The following is a 21,884-nucleotide window of genomic DNA, read 5'->3' on the forward strand; positions in this document are numbered from 1 at the left end:
CCTTGCATAACCCTATACTGTATACATTACGAATCAATAAGAAATTACAATTTTTAATTAAAAACCTGTTTTTCTATCAAAATTACTTCTTGCGTGAATTTTGGGACACCCTGTATATGAATTTAACGATAACGTTTATCACAAATTATTGATAAACTTTACTCAGTAGAAAATACTTAATTTTATTAATTCTTGTAATTACCTTTATATAGCGAATACTCGCTGGCTGTTCTTGGTAAATTTAGACTTAAAAAAAAAAGGTATATTCGGTGTCATTATAATAACTTAAAATAACTTAAATACATTAAAATGCTGCATTCATAAAATTAACATGAAACAGTTCAAGGATTTTAACAAAGTGGTCTATCGAATAAGTTAACTTCGCTTTAAAACAGCGAAATAATACTAAATGAAATTTATGCAAAAAGTAGAATTACAAAATCAACAGCGATTACTAATGAATTAAAGGTGACGCCCGGTATTTCAAAGTGGAACTTGACGATGGATTTAATTTCTGAAGTAGAATCACACGATTAACTATTTCATCAGCGGTCGGGCTCTTTACCGCTGTTTTATTCCAACACATTTCAGCCAATTCTTTATAAGACGCATCCAGTTGCTCGCTAGGTGGAAAATGTGGACGTACATTGTTAGCTACCACCTTTAAAAAATGGTAAAAGGAAAGTAATTAATATTTGAACAACTAAAAATTTTAAGTAGTTTGTTGGTATGAGATGCAAATAATCGGGTTAATTATGTTTCCGATATTTTAGGAAAACAAACCATTGTATTTGTTTTGAGATAAGGGCTAATACGTTACAGGCATGTGTACATATGTTACTAGTCATGACTTCTTCCTTCTGTCGGTTTGAAACTGCATGGTTTATTTGCACTTCACAAAATCTGCAGTCATGGTTTGAAAAGAATGAATAATTTATTAATTTTAATGTGTTAAGTCCGATATTTCAATAATTTTTAAATTGTCATAAGCGTGAAGTCTTCGAGATGTGCATAGCTATCATTTTCACTAAGAATACAAAATTCTTACCTTATAAATTATCACATGAGCACCTTCAAACGGCGTCTGGCAAGTGAACAGTTGCCACACAAATACTCCGAACGAACAGATGTCGGCTTTTGTAGTCAGTGGGTGATTACAAAACACTTCTGGAGCTGAGTAGGCTACGGTACTTGCCATTAGACTTTCGCATTCGTTTCGGGATTCAGATCGAAGACTGATACTGCATCCGAAGTCAGTCAGTTTACATATTCCAGAAGACGAAACGACTACATTGGAAGGTTTCAGATCCATGTGGATGATATCTTGACTGTGGCAATAATGAAGAGCCGATGCTACCTGGTTGCAGAGGCTAAAAGAAATGCATTGTTATTAGAATATTATTGGAAAATGGTCATCAGAAAGGAAAAAAGCCATGTTGAAATTTTAGTTTGTACGAGAGATGGACTATTCGATTCAGTTGTTTCTAAAAAAAACAAATAGTGGCCTTAAGGAATCTAAGAAATACCACTCCTTCACTGAAATGAAATAGTGGTAATATGATTAATCACTAGCTGACCTAGAGCCGTTCGTTGCCATTAGGTTCTCATTATCAAATGAGTAGTGTGTGGAACATGAATTTTAAAGCCGCACCTTCCTAAAAAGGAAGAAATGCAGTCGAGGGGAAAATGTCTTCAAAAAAATTAGAATAGGCAAGAATGGAACGTGCCTTTGGAAGTTTTAATTTGAATATGGATTAGTCACTTAACATTATCTTTCAACATAAATACAAAGGAATTCTCATGAAAATTTCTTTGATTAGTAACGCGTTTCGATTGGTTCAGATAATACGGCATGTGGCAGCTGGAAATATGCATTTATTTGAGCAGTATAAAAAAGCAATATATTATACCCTCAAACCTTTTGACTGACAGGTTTGTCAGACAAAGAAAAGGAAAAATCAATTATTCCATCATGGCTTCAAGTTAACACTGTGCTATATAATTAAGATGAAAAGCCAAACGGCTATATTTTCTGGCGAAGTTAGTTAAATTAAGGAGATAAAAAATCCCTTATTTTACAGCCAGTATGCGAAACTCTAAGATCGAAAACTACGATCTACGAGTTTCATGCCGAAGAACTATCGGCGAATCCAAGCGTAAGTGACCACTTGATAGTACAACATCAAGGCAATTCAAAACAAAGGTGGAGCAAGATCCCTCACTATCCTTGATATTTGCTCATAATGTGAAAACACAGCTCTTAGGAAATGTAAAACAGTATTACATCATGAGGAAAGGTCACTACCCAGACCGTTTTCAACCTTTTTCAACCTTCTCATCAGCAAGTAGGTAGACCTGGATGATATCAAACTTTAAGTGTTGCTTATACTTTAATATTATTAAGAGTTGCCTTGGTGTTGTACTACAAAGTGGTCACTTACGCTTGGATTCGCCGATAGTTCTTCGGCATGAAACTCGTAGATCGTAGTTTTCGATCTTAGAGTTTCGCATACTGGCTGTAAAATAATAAGGGATTTTTTTTATCTCCTTAATTTAAGACTGTGCTGTTAAATACATTTTATGGATAATACTGAAGTGCACTGAAATATATGATTGAATCTCAAATATCTATAAAGCACGGAATTAGAATGGAATGTGAAAAATTAAATTTCAAGTGGACGTATTGGCAAATTAAAGTGTGCTCGTCATTTCCAAGCAAACAAAGCCAGGAAAAAGGTGAGAAACGGGAATGAACAATCTACGTTCATCAAGCAGAGTAGCGTAAATTAATCTTGGTTTAAGATCTAGGAATGACCTATTTGGCCGAGTAGGGATAGCATAATCTACAGTATTTATTTATTACTGATTTATCTTTCGTGAAGAGAACTCGGATAAAAATATAAGATTTGTAAATTTTCTAGAGGTGTCAACACGATGTCAAAAATGGACAACTTGTTTACAACGCTCTAGTTATAAGTCTGACATCGTTATACAGCAAATATGCAGATCCATTTTAAGCTGAATGTAAGAAGGTAACAACTGAATGTACACGAAGATCTTTAACACAAAAGAAGGTATAAGAAAAGGGTGTACGTTCTTTCCTGTATTCATATATAAGGATTGGATTAAGAAAAAAAAAATGGCTTTGATAGTATCAGTCGAGGTATCGAATCCAATTAAAATCTATGCAGTCACTCGAATAAGAAGTAAACTTATTGTATTAAAATCAGCAACAAACCAACGCTACGACAATAAGTAGGAACTTGAAAAACAAATGAACTTAAGATGGTTAACGGAAAACAAGCAAATATTCCAATCTTTTTGGTACAATCAAAAACAGCAACTTAATTTCAAAATTGGCAATAGAGCTAACCTCGAATAGGAGGGACTAGGTCGGATAAGTAAGAAAAATTAGCTGAATACCCAACTTACAGCATAAAAGCTAATGTTGTTCACAAAGCAATAAACTTATTGAGTTGAGTTAAATAATTTCATGGAAGACATCACATACGAGAACAAAAAGGTGAACTTGTGGCATCAAATGACAATCAACTAAAAATGAATTCTAAGGAAAATAAAATTAATATTCGAGTAGTCGTGAGCATATCTAATTTAACATGGTCAAACAGTACGAGAATAGGTTGTGAATCGTTTAGAATCACTGCAGTAGTAAATAAGGGTTATGCCCCGTGTATTGAGTGAATTGTGCTTATTCGGACAAAACCCAACAGTTTACACTTTAGGCTTGTTTTGTAGGATGAAAAACAGAATGGGAAAGAAAATATGCAAGAGAGATGCCAAGAGGGCAGAGAAATGACTCAGACGGAGATCAAAATTGATCCGAGTCATTTTCCTCTGACCTTAGAAGGGTGGAATGAGACCACTGGAGACTTCAAAACGGATCAAGTTTATGTTCTCATTCCACCTAAGTTACCATTAATGAAGTAATACATTCAGTTAGACTTCCATAGTATAAATAGGAATTCGGCCAAGTTTAATTCCATAAAGTGAGGGCCGTTTTAGCTTCAACACTTGGAGAATGAGGGGTAATCAATCTTCACTTGTAGCCGAGCAGAAATAGCTGGCCCAGGCCATCAATATTAAACAGTACCAGAGGGAATTAAAGGATGAATAATGTTATAAGCGATCTCTTCATTGTCCAAATAGTTTTTAACTCGCCAAGAAAGAGCTTTATGATTTACTTACTTCAATCGAATTGCTACTGGTATTGGTGGGGTCGAATCTTCAATCACTTGCTGTAAATTCGAGCTCCCTCCATGCTCTATTACTAACAATCTCAGATTGTTAGAAGTCTCGTAGATGCGCAGCACGCGAGTCACATGAGGATGCTGCAGATTGAGTGCATTTCTTTCCCCAGCAAAAGAGCCAGAGGCTTGATGTGATCTTTACCGCAGCCTTTTTGCCTGAAAGAAAAAAAAAAAAAAGGAAATTTTGAAAAACTTAGAATTTCGTTTATTTTATGTAGTGAAATTTAAGTTCATTTTCGTCTTTGTAAAAATTTCGCCCAGAACGATAGGCGGCTTTTGTGCGTGCATATACGTGCCACCCACATTCTCATGAAGTTTCATAACGGGAGCAGTCAGTGACTGGCTCTAACATGAAACTTCATGAGAATGTGGGTGGCACGTATATGCACGCACAAAAGCCGCCTATCGTTCTGGGCCACGATGCCCGTTCATTCTATGAAGGCAGCATAGAGGCAATCCTTTCCAACATACTGCATCCAGATTATGTAGCCTGGGCTCCATTATACTTGGTATTTTTCTGACACTGTTGGGGCTGGCGTTTGTTTCTAGAATGGGAAATGAGTTAATACTAAGTGTTAAAGAATAAACGTCTAGGAGTTAAAAGCTGGTTAAGTTTATTCGTAGTGAATAAATTAAAAATGAAGTTAAAAATATTGCTACTTATCCTTAATGTCCAGTAAATGCATTCATCAGCACGTAGCCAAGCTCAGTCCTCTTTCTAAAGTGAAGACTAAAATACTGCCTAATTCCTTTGGAGAATGAAAAGGAGTTGCAGGATTTACATTTTACTTCGTTTAACTAAAACCAGTGCTACGACCTGTCTAATATTGCGTAAAGTTAGGGAGGGTGGAGAATACGAATAGTTCAGCGGCCAGACAATGAAACTAGGCGGTTGGCTGAACACCAGCTGAACTATATTGTGATGTTCATCTTTAAATTCTGTCTTCGTTTTCTCCAATTTTGAAAATTTTGTTATACCCTTTAAGTTCTCGCAGAAATACCGAATGTTTCTCTCGACATTTTCATGGATATGATCGAATCAGTCAAAGTAAGGTGTTACTCTTTCATATCATTTACGTGCGAGAGGCTGCCATAATGTGTAGAATTTAAGGTTCCTGTTTTGGAAAAACATTCCAAACTGCCTAAAATTTAGGCAAAACGACTTCGCAATAAACGAGTAAAAAAATTTATGTCAATTTGTCCTTTAGGTATCCACTTCAACATGCAAGTTTGGCCATTGCGTCTTGCAGTCAAGATCACTTGTTTTCCAACAGTAAAACAAGTAAGGGTTGAGGTTGAAATTAGCTTTTAATTTCAACCGTTCAGAGGAAACCATACTTAGAAAAAACTAGCTGCAGGTGGAATGAGTCAATGAAGGAAAGGCAACGACTGTACTATTTCAGCCAGTTTCACTGGACATCCAGGTCGAAGAAAAAATTACCTGGGAAAGCCTGGCTGAGTATAAGGACTTCAGCTAGGAGTTTCGTAGCTATAGAAAAGCACTATAAACGGGCAAGTGGAGAATCGCCTCTTGTAACATTTAAATGAAATTATCAGGTGAACACACGATGGGAAGATTACAGCTAAATCATAACATGCAAACTATAATTTACCAATAAAATATGGAAATAAAGGAAAGAAATCAAAGCTGAACAAAATGTCCACTTCAGCATAAAATAATTTAAACGCCTCGTATTATTCTGTTTTAACGTCGGTTAATGAGATGAATTTCGAAATAAGAACCCTTAATCTCACGCTTTCTACGACACTGCATCAATCCATCTACACCTTACTTTTCTTCGTCGTTTTCCTGTCACCCCTGCACACACTTTAACCTTTCCGCCTGTTTGGTCGAACCTACTTCATGATCTGTGACTGCGCATCCATGAATGCCAATCTTGTAATACCGAAAGATATCCTATGGGATATCTTCAATTTTGAGGATTCAATGCATCTGTTCCCACTTCACTATCTCAGAACTGTCGTACGTGGTCTAGCCTGTAAAGGAACGGTGGTTGGATTATTCTTATATACTGCTAGTTGTCGCTTTCATATAAACTTATTCCCAAGACTTATTCTGTATCTTTTAAATTCCTTCATAAAGTAACAATTTAATTGTGCCGTGTACACTGAGTTATGCAAAAGTTGCATAATTTCAGCGCTGAGGAAAGCAAACAATTGTTAATCTGTGCATGCTCTAAATGCTCATAGTAGGCTTAATGGCACGTGGAGGTAAGCATACAACTACATCGGTTACTACCACAATGTGCCATTTGTGAATATCTGCTTAATTTGCATTCTACGTTAAATACTGATATCCTGTTATTCTACTGGAGGGGTGTAATCAATAGGGATGTTCGGAAAATTTGAAGCGTTAAATTTCCAGTTAAGGGAGGAAAAAAAAAGCTAAAATTTGCAAACAGGGCAACATCCCAATTTTCCTCTTACATTGCTAAAGGTCGCATGGTTCAATCGATTGCTACAAGTTCTAGGACAATGTTTCTTGCATGTCAGTCCAAATGGAGAAAAAGATTTTATAGAGGGGAGGTAGGAAGCAAAATGCTACGTGCATCTGTTAATCGCACATTCACCAGACTTAGCTCGTTATTCATCGATTATGCTAGTAAAGTCATTGATTAACAATCTTGCGTAAGAGAAAGTGAACTCGGTCCTGAGGAAAACAGGGACTGTTCAGCTAATCTTGATTAAAATATAAATTCCACAAAATTAGAACAATTCCAGAACAATGACTAACAAAATAACTTGTTTTTGTCGTCTTCAACATCGTTATTTTGCAACGTTTCCTATCAGCATAGAAAATTAAACGCAAGTTTGTATTGTATTTATTCTTTGATTGTATTTATTCTGTAACAAATACAAATAGATTGATGTCTGCCAAGAAATATATCGATCAACTTTCAGTGTGGCAGTAATAAATTCTGAGTAAAATTACTTATTCAAGGAATAAGTTCGTTTCCTCTCCCCCACCTTCATTTTCTCTCACGCCGGCGCAGAAGTTTGTGGGTGTAGCAAATCGTCATTAATAGATCATCCGTTTCATGATATCTTCGACTTACACAAAGTATTCCCCCCCCTTCTATATATATATATATATATATATATATATATATATATATATATATATATATATATAAAGAGAAAGATTATTAGATTTCTACGATGAAAATTAGATTTATGATTGAAGAACCTCCTTTTACGTATCTGTTACGCAGAACTCAATGTAGCCATCACGTTAAAGTTACAGGGTTTCCACCTTTTGCACTGCCGTACCGTTTAAGTGACCTGTACATGAACATTTCGCAGCACGGTCTTGAGATGTTACAAATCTCTCGTTTGTGTTCCACCTTTTCCTTTTGATTTGACGATGGTAATGGTGCTATTTTATGACCAATCCAAAAATATCTCAAGTCCTTATAATCTTAAACCTACAGCAGGTTAGCACTGTGGGTGGGACAGGAATTTACTTCCTCTGTCCCACCTACTAAAAACGTCCATCATCTATGAGATTGGCTGTCATCTTCAGATGAAAAAATAAATTAATTAAAAAGTTTTTTCGCATCCTGGATGGATTCGAACCCGATCTTTCCATTTAAAAGAAATCTTCGATACCGACTGAGCTAAATTTGATAAGTTAACCTTATTAACCTTCCCTTCCCTCCATAGCGGGGGTATTAGGGATACTAAATACCAATTTTTTACTCCCACCCACGAAATTTTATAAACTTGTAGCACGTTAGTACCATGGGTGAGCTAAGTTTTTTTTTTTTTTTTTTTTTTTTAAATGCGAAAACCTTGCTCCAAAGACCAAAACATGGAATTATTTTTCACCATTTTCAACCTCCAGCAAGCGAGGTGGGAATTTCTTCTGGAATAAGAACATTCACAGACATCTATGCCCAGGACCACCAATCTACAAACTAAATACGATTTGCTGTATGTATGGTGGGGAGCAATAAAATTGCCTACTAGTAGACTACATAATACCCCTGTTTCGTTGCTTCCCTCGAAGCAAAACTTACAACCACGCGCAAATAAAATTAGACGGGCCTCCCATCCTAGCTAAAGGACTTCACTTAATTTTAAACCATTCAAGTGCTGAACGCGGTTCATTTATTGAAAGTGGATCGTTGCCCACCTTCACTGACAGGCTAAAGTATTTTCCCAGTGATTCAGGGAAATGAAGTTGACTAGTTGATGTTTCAACGCTGTTGATCATCCCCCCCCCCCTCCCGAAATGAAGTGGCAGGTTTAGTTCCAAACGTCGAGTCATACCTGTATTTCCATGCAATACTTAAATCCATAACTAAATATTTCAACAAATTACACATTAAGAAATTTAAAGTGTTTACCTTTCCAATATTTGACGACGACGTGCCCAAATGATCCACTTCCCAAGTACTGCCCGTCGCTTTCTGACGATTTTATACTGACCTCAGCTGACGCACTAAATTCATTATTTTTGTCATTCCTTGTCTCGTCTCGATCATCAGAACTCGTGACCTTCCACAGTTGACGATGGGGCGTATTCAGCATATTTTGTAACGTCTGCCATTCTGACGAAGGGGACGACAAAAGATCACGATTATGCTTCTCTGACAACGATTCAGGAACTATCAATTTCGGAACTGTTACATGTTGAATGGGGCTGAGGCAAACTGTCGGCGATTCTGCCCTCGGAGAAAGAAAAAGTTTTTGCTTGAAATGAGGTATTTGAAGAGACGACGGTGAAAGCTTGCATTTAATCGGAGTGGTCCATTCATGAATATGGGAAGGGATCGTAGTCAAAAGGGGTTTGCTACTCTATGAATATCTGGCTGTGATTGAAGCGCATAAGACATGATGGCTTATAATAGCAGTTATTGGAATAAAAATGTGGATTAAAGGGAATAAAAGTGACAATTCGCTGCACCACCAGAAGATTTCTGTTCTTTCAATTTTAAAATACAAACTTATTTAATACTGACCATTACAAACAAACTTACATTACAGCCTGCCAGTTTCGCCAGCAAACTGTCTGGCTTTTTCAAGGTGTTTACCGAAAGACATAAAAACTAGTAAATGCAAATTGAAAGGAACATAAAAAACGTTGCAAACCAACTAGTAGCTAAGGTTACACATTCGCGTGAGAGAGAGGACTTATTGTTCTTATTCATTATCACGCATGCGTGTTTGTTGTGAACGTGTAATGTGATTAATGGCTAGCTGAAGTTCAGATGGATTTAGAGAGAGAGAGGATCAGGTTTTTCCACGAACTGTTTAGGATTGCACCCTGATTTCTGTTGAGGTTTCCGCCGGTTATTAACACTATTGTGGTTTTCTTGAATAAATAATGTCTGTAGTCGTCATCCAGATATGACATGGAGCTGTTTTACCACTCTATCGTGTGGTTAGATGTACAGAAATCATGTGCAAAGCCGAAGAGATACTTCTGTTGTGGTTTACATCACCAACATGTTCTTTTTGTCTGATTTCTAAACCTCGTGAAGTTTGTCCGATGTAGGCAGGACCATAGGAGCAAGGAATGTAATAAACTCCTGGATATTTGTAGAAAGGCACTTTATCTTTTGGGATCCAAAAACTTGTCTGATGCTGGTGGTTGGTTTGAAGACCCCTCTGATGTTGTAGGCTCTTAGTATTCTGGCTATTCGGTAAGAAATTGACTTGATGAAAGGGATCAGTACAGTAGAAATGTGCTGGGAGCTTGATTCTGATTCTTCTTGTCTGGGGTTGTCACCGTATAGATATTTTTTGATGATGTTTTGAGGATATCCATTTTGTGATAATGTATTGGCTATTAGTGAGAGTTCAGTCTGTGTATCCTCCTCTTCTGATATAAACCTTCTGGCCCTATATTTTAACATGTGGATAATGCTCAGTTTGTGTGTCTTGTGATGGTTTGAAGTATAATGAAGATATTGTCCAGTATCTGTGGTCTTTCTGTAAATAGATAATTTGATACTATCTGATTGTTTATTTATCAAGATGTCTAAAAATGCAGTTGGTTGTTGTCTTCTACTTCCAGAGTGAATTTTATCTTCTTATGTATTGAGTTGATTTTATCCACAAACGATTTTAGGTTTTCTAAGCTGTCTTGCCATATAATGAAGATATCGTCAACATATCTCCACCATGTAGATAGTCTGGGGGAGATTGTGGAGAGAATTTCTTTTTCAAGTTTTTCCATGAAAAGGTCTGCACAAGATGGTGATAGTGGGCTTCCCATTGCTAGGCCTTCTAATTGTTGGTATATAATGTGTTAACCTTGAAGAAATTAGATTGAAGGCAGTGTCTAGAGGAAAGAGATCTTGGATGATGTTAATTACCTCTTCTACTGGTACATTGGTGAAAAGGGATACAACATCTATATTGGCTAGCATGTCTGTTGGTGCAATCTTAATGGCTTGGAGTTTATTTACAAAATGTTGACTATTCTTGATATAGGATTCTGTTGATCTCATTTTATTATTTAATAAGTTTGCAAGATGCTTTGCCAAAAGGTAGGTTGGATGATCTTCCATCAACGATTGGACGGATAGAAGATCCTGTATATCCTGTTTATGTATTTTAGGTGTCCCATATAGTCTTGGAGTGATAGGATGTGAGGATTTTAGTGTTCTCTTCACTTCTTCTGGCCAAATTTTACAATTTCTGATTAGTTGGTTTGTTACATTATGATTTTTTATTGTGGGGTCTCTGTCTAGGATCTTATAGGTGGAGTTGTCTGATAGTAATACGTTTAACTTATCATAATAATCTCGAAAAAATATTGGACACAAAATAATCTTCCGGGCGACAAAGTGATTTTTAATTTGTCAAATCATAGTCTCACAAAAAATGAATCGACATTCGTAAAAAAGGTTTTAACTTTGCAATTAAGCCAAAACATATTCCTAAAATGGATTTCATGTGTGGAATTGAAAAAGGCCTATATCCACTACCGCAAAACGTAGCCAACACTATTAGATTCAAAAGTACGATAATCGTAACCAAAGCCAAACAACCTATTCTCAACACGTCTCCTTATGATAGAAAGGCAATTCTCAACTTGGAGAAAAACAAAGATATCATTATTACAAAGGCTGATATGGTAAATTCTACAGTTATCCTTCAGTGTAAAGATTATTGGCATATTATACTACGCCGAATTGGTGTATACGCCGAATAATCAGCATTTAGTTGAAGATTTTACAAGCCAGAAAAAAAATAAAAAATATCAACAGATGTTGATATCAAAATCTGTGAGAATTGGGGAGTCTTTTCAGGATTTTCGTAATGTTACCCACTGTACATTCGTTGCTGTGCTGCGATTTTTAAAAAGCTTTTCACATTGGGAATATTCTGAGCATAAACTACCATGCCGCCATGTATAGAGCGTAAGAATTTAGCGGACCAAATGAAAGCGCTTAGATACTTTAGGAATATCGTACGAATATCCCTAAATGTTGTCAAAGGACTCCTTTTCTCTCACGAAATACTGAAAATTTCGTGAGAGAAAAGGAGCAAGAAATATTAATGAAGCCACTGCAGTTATTGAATATTCATTGAAATTTAAAACTAAAATGCATTGGATCGACCCCAAGACATCGTCATTGGACAAGTAGAGATAAAAAATCCAATCCAATCCAATAAATAAATAAATCCGCTAATGCCTTTGAATAGCTTAAACTAACTTTTTTGAAGACAGTTGAGGAGCTAGCCTCCATCCTTCCGCCTTCACTGACTGTGAGCCTCAGCTATCAGTTATTATTACTATAACCATAGTAATAAACTTCAATGAACGAACTGATATTTCTTTGATTTAAGTTTTAAAAGAGGTATACCGTGAGTAGACATATCGATACAAAATTAATAACGGAAAAACTCACGTACAAAGATTATTTAATAGTATAATTTTCGCCTGTGTGTCACAAGTATCTTCAGTATATTAAGCTCAAAAATAACTGACAATTCCAAAAAGCGCCACCCAAGTAGCTGGTGTAAGATAACTAAAAAGGTTAATAACTTTCCTAAAAAAAAAAAAATCTTTGATTTGTTTGCTTCTACACACTGATGCACTGTTATTTTCAGTTCAAAATACCTGTTGTTTCAATTAAATTTTGTTATTGGGGGAAGGGGATTATTGCGAGATTTTTTTTTTTAATGTGCATGCCATCTCTACTGTTATTCATAGATGCACACCAAGCTGTTTATAGCCTAGCCCTTTTACAGCTACACTAAAACTACCATTCAGAAAATGACAACAAACAATATTTTAATAAAGAAAGCAATGATGATGTTGCTGTATTCAACAAAATCCCAGTGAGTTGATAAATGCACTGAATAACAGGCAATGGTCTTGAAGTTTACAAAAACCATGAATAGTAGCTCAGAATTCTTATCTTTGGATGGTAGACATTGAACACACTTAACTATTTTCTTGTCTATTGTTAGACAAATATCTAACAACAACAAATCTGGACTGAATTTCTAGATCTTCGCTAATTATCTACCACAAGCCACATTAGACTTCAGAATGTAGAGTGTTATTCACACAGACAGCAACAAAATGTCCAACAGAAAGCCTAAACCATCCAGTGTAATTCCAACCAGGGAATCCTAGAGGAATATGCTATCCACTCGGCGAAGCAAGCTGGCTGGCTGATACTTTGAGTGGAACTTTGACAGTTTGTGTGTGCATGAATATTGAGTGTTGATTTTGAAAGAATTTTTGCAAGTATACTTGAGTAAAACTTTAAAAAAAAACATGGAAACTTAATGGAGAATAAGCAGATTTAGGACCAACATATATAAGGAAATAAATTTGTCAAAGATAAGGGGAACCTTTTCAACACCACAGTCTACATAGTGTAAGTGATCGTACATAACATACACTGGTAGAACTGAAAGATATACTGGAATATTGCTTGATATTAAATCTGTGTGCTATCTCCTCTTATAAATGACTACATCATTAAGGAAGGGATAACAGATCAGTTGATAGATACAGCGAAGGATAACACCAAACTTGTTCCTCTTCCTCCACTAAATCTGTCATGTAGAGCAGCCTACACCATCAATTGTTCCAACAGCTAAAACTTCAAGAAAGATGTCAGGTTCCTTTTTTCACACCCTCATTTGCATGCTTTCCCCCACAGCACTGATGTGTCATAGGTCTATGTATGGGATCATATAGATGTAGAATTAACAGGGGATGTTAGTGCTTTAAGCAGTTCTTGATACTTGTGACACCTTTACCCAAGTATATAAGAAAAGTTGTTTTTTCTTTTTTTTTGGAGGGGGGTGATGTAGAGTCAAAAACCTCTATATAATGTGCAGACTGTAATATAAGATTTCTTGGAATGCATGATTTACTTTATAACCAATGTAAAAAAAAACTGTAGATATCCTGAAATCTGTTAGCCTTCAAGATCGCATTAGGCAATTGCTAGGAAAAATCAGGATTAAGAGAAAGGAATCAAAATTAATAAAACAAAATATTTTCAGTAGTCAATAGAACAGATTACACATTTAGGCACTGTTTAGTGAGAGTGGGAAATTATATACGGAAGTAAGTATACTATGATGAGTAGCCAGGTGCAAAACGTTAGAGCAAAAAGTCTTAGCACCTTTTATTCTGCGAAGGGAATAGGCCGAGCTCCTTTAGCTGTAACTTTTTGAAGACGTAAGCTCCAGTCTCCTAGCCCAGACTGACAGGGAGCACAAGCTCGCAATGAATTACAGCTTTTCAGTTGTAGGGGAAGCAGAAAACTGCAACTGTCCCATTGCCCCAAATCCGAACACTTATTAATGATCGATAGTAGTAACATGATCTGATGATGTGTGGGGTTAAAATCCAAGATTTTCATGAAAAAAGTCTCCAAAATGGAAACGTAAAGTTTAACTCAGAAACCAGTCAAAAAAACCTTTTAAGCCTATTTGACCAAACTTATCTCTTTGCACAGCCTATCCAGCTAAAAAGGCATCACGACATTTTTTTTATTTTAAAACAAGGAAGGCTATCAGTCAATAACCCCATCCTAACTCTACAATGCAGTTGTAGGAATTAAATTAAGGTTCAGAATGGAGTGTTAAAAATAAAGCATCTGATTAAAGCCAAAATCACTGAGTTGCATGGAAATTTAGGGGAGTGAACAGATGTCATCGCTATATAATTTAAAAATGAAACCAGAATTTTGTTAATATCCCAGGAGTCATTCTAAGTAGTATGGGCCGTTTTGGAAATAGTTAAAAAAAATCAACTAACGCCTTTTATTCCCTAATAGGGAGTAGGCGAGGCCTTTATACCCTATCTAGCTTTTGGAGACTGAGTGGGCAGTTCAGTCTCCACAGTTAGCCAATCAGAGATAGCTGGCCCATGTCTATCACTAATTATAGCAGCCACCGATGAAGAGGCTGGCAAACAAATGCTGCCATCTCTTGGTACCTAACCCTAACAAGATATGTCACCGTCTAAAATAATGTGGGTACTACGGTCGATTTTCTTGAGTTTACGGGACGAAAAACCCGAGTTTCCGGGAGGAAAAACCCGCTTGCCTGTGTCAGAAATCGACTAACTCGGGAACCGGTCGAAGAAAGGCATAGAAAAAGTTCCTCCAGTTAGCGACTAGACTAGAACCTAGGTTTATCTTCAAGCGGCCAAGCACAGAGGATGCAAGCGCCACTTCCACTGAGCTACACAGGCCTCTGGAAATAGTTTCGGAAAAAAATGTTAGAAAAAGGAGACCAGAAAAACTCCAAAATGTTATCAAATTGATCCCTAGCAAATATCAGTTTGGAACAAAGTTCTAAAAAAAAAAAGAAAAATAAATCATTTAACACCTTTTTGCTCCCTTGTAGGGAGTAGGCGAGGCAGTTTTAACCCTATCTAACTTTTTGGAGACTGAGTGGGCAGTTCAGTCTTCACTGGTAGCCAATCAGAGATAGCTAGCTCAAGGTTATCACTAATTAATCGCTACAAAGTGAAGAAGGTGGCTAGCAAATGCCGCCATCTCGTACTCCCTAACCTTAACACAATATTTTTCATGTCTGAAAATAGCAGGGGTTCGATGGCCCATTTTCTTGAGTTTACGGGTATCCGAGAGAAAAAAGCCACTTACACGTGCCAGAGATCGACTAACTCGGGAATCTGTCGAAAAAAGGCTTAGAAAATGTTCCTCTAGTCGGCAACTAGATTTGAACCCTAAGTCTTTCTGGAACAAATTTTCAGATCAGAAATGAAATTTTGACTGCGACACTGTCGTCAAGTATACCTCTCGAGAGGTCCCAAAAATAGGATTATCATTACCTCCAAGGTTTGAACTTTATGCCATCAGTGATGTCGCCGCTCATATAGTATCTCTAAGATTGGATGAACAAATTTCTCAGCAAAAAAATCAAGTGGAAAATATTTAATGTTGATCCATAAAGAGAGTATTCGTATGCAATTGTTTACTCAAATACATTTAGAAATACTTATTGCAATTGCGATTGAATTTTAAGACATCCATTTTTAACCTACAGTTCAATAACTGCTTTAAGATAAGTTTTTTGAATAACAAGGTAATTCATCAAAGAGAATGGGATAAGTATTAGGATTTGAAAGAACAGTGGCAATATGACATTTGTAGATTTATCCAAATTCATTTGATTACCTCATTTCTTTAGTTTCTGCAATGCTGAAGATTGACATACGAGGAATCGCCGTGGGCTTTTGGAAATGAAAGCGATTAACCAGTCTTGCAGGCAAGCCAATCAATGCTTGCTTTGCAATGAATGGTTTAACATGAACTGCAGATCACGCGGTCTCCTGTAATGTAGGAAAGTCTAACCTTGGAAAAGTGATAGTCAGAGGAGCTCGTTGGCATGTATCTCTGCATTAACATCCCCCCACCATTGAAGATTTCAGCCTAGTTTGGAAAACATGTCTACTGCTGTTATGCAAAATGGTTCCACGAGTCTCCCAATTCCGTTGGAAATGGGATATTCTGAATATCGATGATTGTGTATCTAATCAGGGCAATAAATATATGCCTGGCTCCCACTGATGAGACCTCAATAAAGGTCGAAACCGGTCTGGGTAGTGGCCCCTTGGATTTAATTAATACATAGCATCATTCATCTCCTCCAGGAGATGTGATTTGCATTAAGGGTAAATATTAAGAATAGTGATCAGAGCTTATTCTACCTTTACCACGAGTTGCATGGACTTTCACCCAGACTCGCACTACTTGCAGGTGCAAACTTGACTTACTTGGGAAATGGAGTAAAACCAGGTTTAAAATAGATCGGTATCTTTACCGTATATTATATCCAACGTAAAAAACTTTCTATATATATATATATATATATATATATATATATATATACACACACACACACAAATACCAGCATCAGCTGTAGGCGTTGGGCGCAATCAAAAAAAAAAAAAAAAACTGGTCTTAGAGGTACCAACAGCTTTTTGCATTGATTTGACTGCATAAAGGTTTGGAAATGAGAAAATTACCTACACAAATTAAAATTTCATTTTCTAGCGATTTTTTTTTTCTGTTCTGCCTCAGCAATTCGCTGGTTTTGTGTCGAGGTTCCTTGCACACAATCTAATTTCATTGATGAAGCTGTTAATCCCGAAAGGCAGAGTTGTGACCTACTTAATTCGTAATTCGGGAAATAGTCTTTCACAAATGTCTACACGCAGCCTGCTTGCGTCAGGAGCTAATAGTACGGAACGGATTTTAAACTATGGGTAAGTTCCTTCATCGTGTTTCTTAATTTCATATTTGGAATTGTCTTGAAAAGAGTGATAGGGAATTCAGAAATATCTGAATATTTTTTTACCAGTATTAGTAAAAGAATTGCTAGTAACTTTAGATTGCTGGGTATTAAAAAACATCATCATGCTCGTCAAGGACTTAGGCCTACGGTGGCCTTAGGATTCATCGTTGAATCTCTTAAGAGGACGTCCTGGTTTTCCTAGTGGTCTGTAATTTAAGACTTGTTTTGATAATTTTTCTGTTTTCATTCGTTCAGCGTATTCTATCCATTTCTTGATATTTCTAATTTTTTTTTTTTTTATTGGATTCCTGATTTACTTCTTTCATGATCGAGTACAGTATACTTTTCAGTTTTTCTCATAAACTTCCTTGCGGCTGTTATTAATCTTTGTCCTTTTGTTTTATTGTCCAGATTTCACCTCCATTCAATAGCAGTGGTATGGCCAATGCATTGTATACTTTTAGTCTGGTTTGTTTTTGAACTAGGTTAGGTTGAAATATAGAGTTAATTAAACCTGTTATTTTTAAATATTTCGCAATGTTTAGGTTTATATCTTTTTTCATATGTAATCATACATACTAGGTAGTACTATTTTAGTTCTTCTTGTCCTTTATATAGGCAGTGGCGTAGCTAGAGCTGTTGTCGCCCGGGGCAGTCCCACACCAAAAATACTACAAAACGTCAAAACGACGTTAAGGGAAATAAATTAAAACAATGTTTATTTTTGAAGTAAAACATTAATTTCAACATTATATTATAAAATGTTATTTTTCTTGCTTTTCTGTGAGCAAAATCGTCGATGACATTGTCGAAGTCTATTTCGTAGTAATGTAGGTAATCCTAAATAAAATTGATTAAGAAAAACTCCTCTCACAGCTAGCAACACTTGCAGCAATTGTGAGGAAAATTCGCAGTGGTATTATAATATTTGGAAATGAGTTCTCGATACTATATTTTAGAATTAACTGCAAAAGTTCAAAAACGTTTAAAGTGCCGGCCGGAGTGCACCCAGCCCCCCTAGCTACGCCACTGTATATAGGCCATTGTTTTTTTTAATTTTTCTGTGGATATTTTCATTTCATAATCTTTGGCTACCTCATTTAAATTTAAAATATCTTTCTGTAAGTTATCGTCAGAATTTGTTATTATTTGGTCATCAGCAAAAAAAGAGTGTTTAAGTTCACTGTAGGAGAAAGTTTAATACTTTGATGGAAATTTTTATTCCATTTTATTATTATTTCATTTAGGTAAATATTAAAAAGAGTTGCTGAAAGGGGACATCCTCGTCGACCTCCTTAGTTTCTCTCTCTTGTACACGATAGTTCATAATTTAATCTCATTTGTATTCAATTATTTTCATATATATTTATATACACACAGCTTTTAGAATATTACTTTATATTTGTCTTTCCTTTTAATATGTTATGTTAAATAAAATGCTTCTGTATTCAAGATACCAAAGTAATTTTATATAAACTTGGTTTTAATCCTAATTTCCCAACTAAGCAAACAGACAAGAAAGTCAAGTTTGCGCCTGCAAGTAGTGCAAGTCCAAGGCAACTCTTGGTAGTGCCAGTCGAGGCAACTCGTGGTAAAGGTTGATAAACTTTCTACATCTAAAATGCTTCTTTTAACTTTGTCAAATTCTCTTTCAAAGTCAATAAATGTGTTTCTAAATCATATTTACGTATTTTCCCTATTATTAATTTTAGGCAAAAGGCTGGGTCTATACGAGAGTTCCTTCATTGAGTTTCTTAATTTCAGACTTAGAGTTGCTTAAAGTAACAGAGAATTCAGAAATATCTGAATATTCTTTCACAAGGTCAATACTAATATTAGTAAAAGAATTCCTCGTTACTTTACGGATTTCTAGACATTAGAAAATGCCAAAATTTTTTATTCCAGCAAATTTGAATCACTTGTGTCATTGTGCAGAACGTGGATTTTAGGAGCATATAATTGTTCGTCTGCATGGTTATTTTATATTTCTCATCGTTTTTGATACGAACTTTGCATAGATTCTGAAAATACTTTGATTTCGATATTTTCCAAAATTTTACTTTCCAGGACAATAAAGAAATTGTTCGAAGATACTTAACATCGTTTTGCACTTATTTCATTCGCCTTTTTTTTTAAACAAAATGTTTTAGCAAAATGGCTTTTATATTTGTATCTGACTGCTATTAAACATTATTTTGGAACACGAAAATATTATTAATGGTGCCTGTGTTGCTCAGTGGAAGCGACGCTTGCATCCTCTGCACTAGGCCGCCCGAAATGGGACTGCAGTTCAAGTCAAGTCGCCAACTGGAGGAACTTTTCCTATGTCTATCTTCGACTGGCCCCAAGTTAGTCGACCTCTAATACGGGCAAGGCGGTTTTCTTGGGGAAACTCAAGAAAATCAGCCGTAGAATCCACATTATTTCAGACAGTAATAACATAACCTGTTATGTTTAGGTACCAAGAGATGGCAGCACTTGCTTGTCTCTTCATCGGCAGCCGCTTATAATCAGTGATAGTCATAGGCTAACTATCTGATTGGCTACCGATAGAGACTGAACTGCACACTCAGTCTCAAAAAAAATAGATAGGGATTAAAAGAGATCGCCTACTCCCTATATAATATAATAAAATAATATAATAAAACAGCTTATTTTATGTTATTTAAAATTTGGATTTAAGTATTTCGAAAGTTCGAGACTATGGAGATGCTTAAATTATTGTAGTCTATAGTCTAGACTACAATGATGCTCTTCACAAACCTTTGGTAAATGCTTATTTATATATAAATATTTTTAACGTTTTCAGTATTTCCTGTTGTCAAGCTGCAGCCAGGGCCGAATTCTCCATGCTTGCTAAGCAAGCTCATTAATTGAGAAAGTAATAATATTTATTTGTTAATAAATCCATGCATTTATAAGCATTAAATTTAGGCTTTTATTTTTGTAGGCAGAAGCCGTCTTAAGCTTACGCGGCAACAATTGAGCTTTGCGTTGTGTATCGAAGGCCGATGCTTGCACGTCTAGTCAAAGCTGCCTTGGCTTGCTCGGTTGTAGAAGCTTCCACGTCCTCGCTGCAGCACTGTGATTTCATGCACGTATAGCCATTTCACGTCGTCTCACTCTGTTGCTTAAACACAGGCCATACGTAGTCAACGTGGCTCTAGCCAGTGAGCTTCATCCAGCCTTTTACAAACTTTTTATGACGTTATTGATCAGTTTATTTATAAAGAACCGTAGGGTAAAATTTGTATTTAAGTAGCTAAATTGAAAAAGATAAATATCATTTGTAAAATAAATATTGTATTTGTATGATTAAATGTACATACGTTTCTAAATATATATAGTTTTAAATGGTCAGTAATTATTCCGCTAATCAGACTTCAATCACACCTCTCACTCCCTGAATGATAACAAGAGCAAGCGTGAATTTCAAGACCAGCATACTTTTGAGTCAGTCTTTCGTCGCTTTTTAAGTTATATAATTCTCTGTAGATAGTGACTGCAGCACTTGGAAAAATTCGGAAGTAGGTATTTTCAAGAGCGTCTATGAGCAGTTGCTAATTTTTTTTCAGACTGCTAACCTTCCACTTTCTATGAAATTTTACTTATATGGCAACTACGAAGCAAGTATAATTCCTGCAAAGTTTTCCTCCCTTGAGAGGATTAGACAAAATGAACTTCATTATGCATTCCTTTGAAGCTTGTCTAGTTCATCGCTAGCCACACTTCAATTCATTATTGTAACATTGATCTTCCTAGCTGTTTGCATAACTGAGCAATTTCGCACCTTTTTCTGAAAAACGTGTGAAACTGCTCAGTTATGCAGTGTTCATCACTGTACTTAAAGCGTTGAAAAAAAAAAAGCACTGCCTTGTATATTCCCAACAGAAGTAAGGCACCATTTCCCTACTCTCTGGGAAATAAAAAAAAAAAAAGGGAGTCGAAATTTCTGTTTGCTTAGGGATGTTAGTACCAGCCATTCATGTTCCTTCACATTTAGCGAAAGTTCCAAAGAAAATAGTACTTCAAGATAGATAAAAGGGATAAATGAGAAACTATAAATGAGGAAATTTATCGGAAACAATACCGCCCATATGGGAAAGTACCCACAAATTTTACGGAGCCTTGGTGATTAACTCGACAAATTTTGATTTCGCAGACTAAGCCTGAATGCCAATGCAACAAATGGTGAATTCCGTTCATTATTTAGGGTAACGTTATTTTGCTAACGGGAAACATAATCGTGCAAATCACCATGTTTAGTTCCCAGAACAGCAATTTTAGCATAGCTCTCATAGTTTAGCCAAATACGATGGACTGTTGAGGACATCCTATCTGGACAAAAGTGAAATGATTTTTAACAGCATTTGTTGCTCATTTAAGATGATCAAACAATACTGATCTGACATGAATCGAAGGAACACATCAAGTTACTCCACACTATCTTACACTCAGCTATTACTCATTTCAACAGTATGGGGGGGGGGGCTAGCCATGTGTATATAATCAATTCAAGAAAATGATGACATGTTTACTAAAAAACGATTGACCTACTGCTCTCAGCGTTGTCAGAAGCAGACTAGTAGTCAACTTCATCTGGAAAACTCAGATGGCCAATATAATTCACCAGTAAAGATTCAGTAGCATTCAGGTTCCCACCCATTTCTGCATTTCACGAAGAGCTTTTCAGAAATTGCTATTTTATGGGTGTACTTCCATCTGCACTAGCAACAAACACCTTTCATTGCTTGGAGTATGGGAGAAAAGTTAATTACAAAAACATGGAGGGCGTTTCCTGTTTAGATTATTCCGCCTACCCTCTTATTAAATTTTTCTCACCGG

The 21,884-nt window shown here is 36.1% G+C and overlaps 1 protein-coding gene across 1 annotated transcript in view; it reads right to left on the reverse strand.

Annotated features, from left to right (window-relative positions):
• Positions 1-454: 454 nt before the first annotated feature.
• Positions 455-21,884, reverse strand: part of LOC150109692 (uncharacterized) — a 169,034-nt gene continuing 147,604 nt past the window's right edge. The window contains exons 5-6 of the mRNA XM_090402988.1: positions 1,049-1,370; positions 455-661 (exon numbers count right to left, since the gene is read on the reverse strand). Coding sequence (XP_090259114.1) covers positions 455-661; positions 1,049-1,370 — 529 coding nt within the window. The remainder of the gene's footprint in view (positions 662-1,048; positions 1,371-21,884) is intronic.

Source organism: Typopeltis vanoorti, chromosome 2 (genome assembly GCF_054136105.1).
Source record: "Typopeltis vanoorti isolate ZY-2024b chromosome 2, IOZ_Tvanoo_1.0, whole genome shotgun sequence".
NCBI lineage: Eukaryota > Metazoa > Arthropoda > Arachnida > Uropygi > Thelyphonidae > Typopeltis > Typopeltis vanoorti.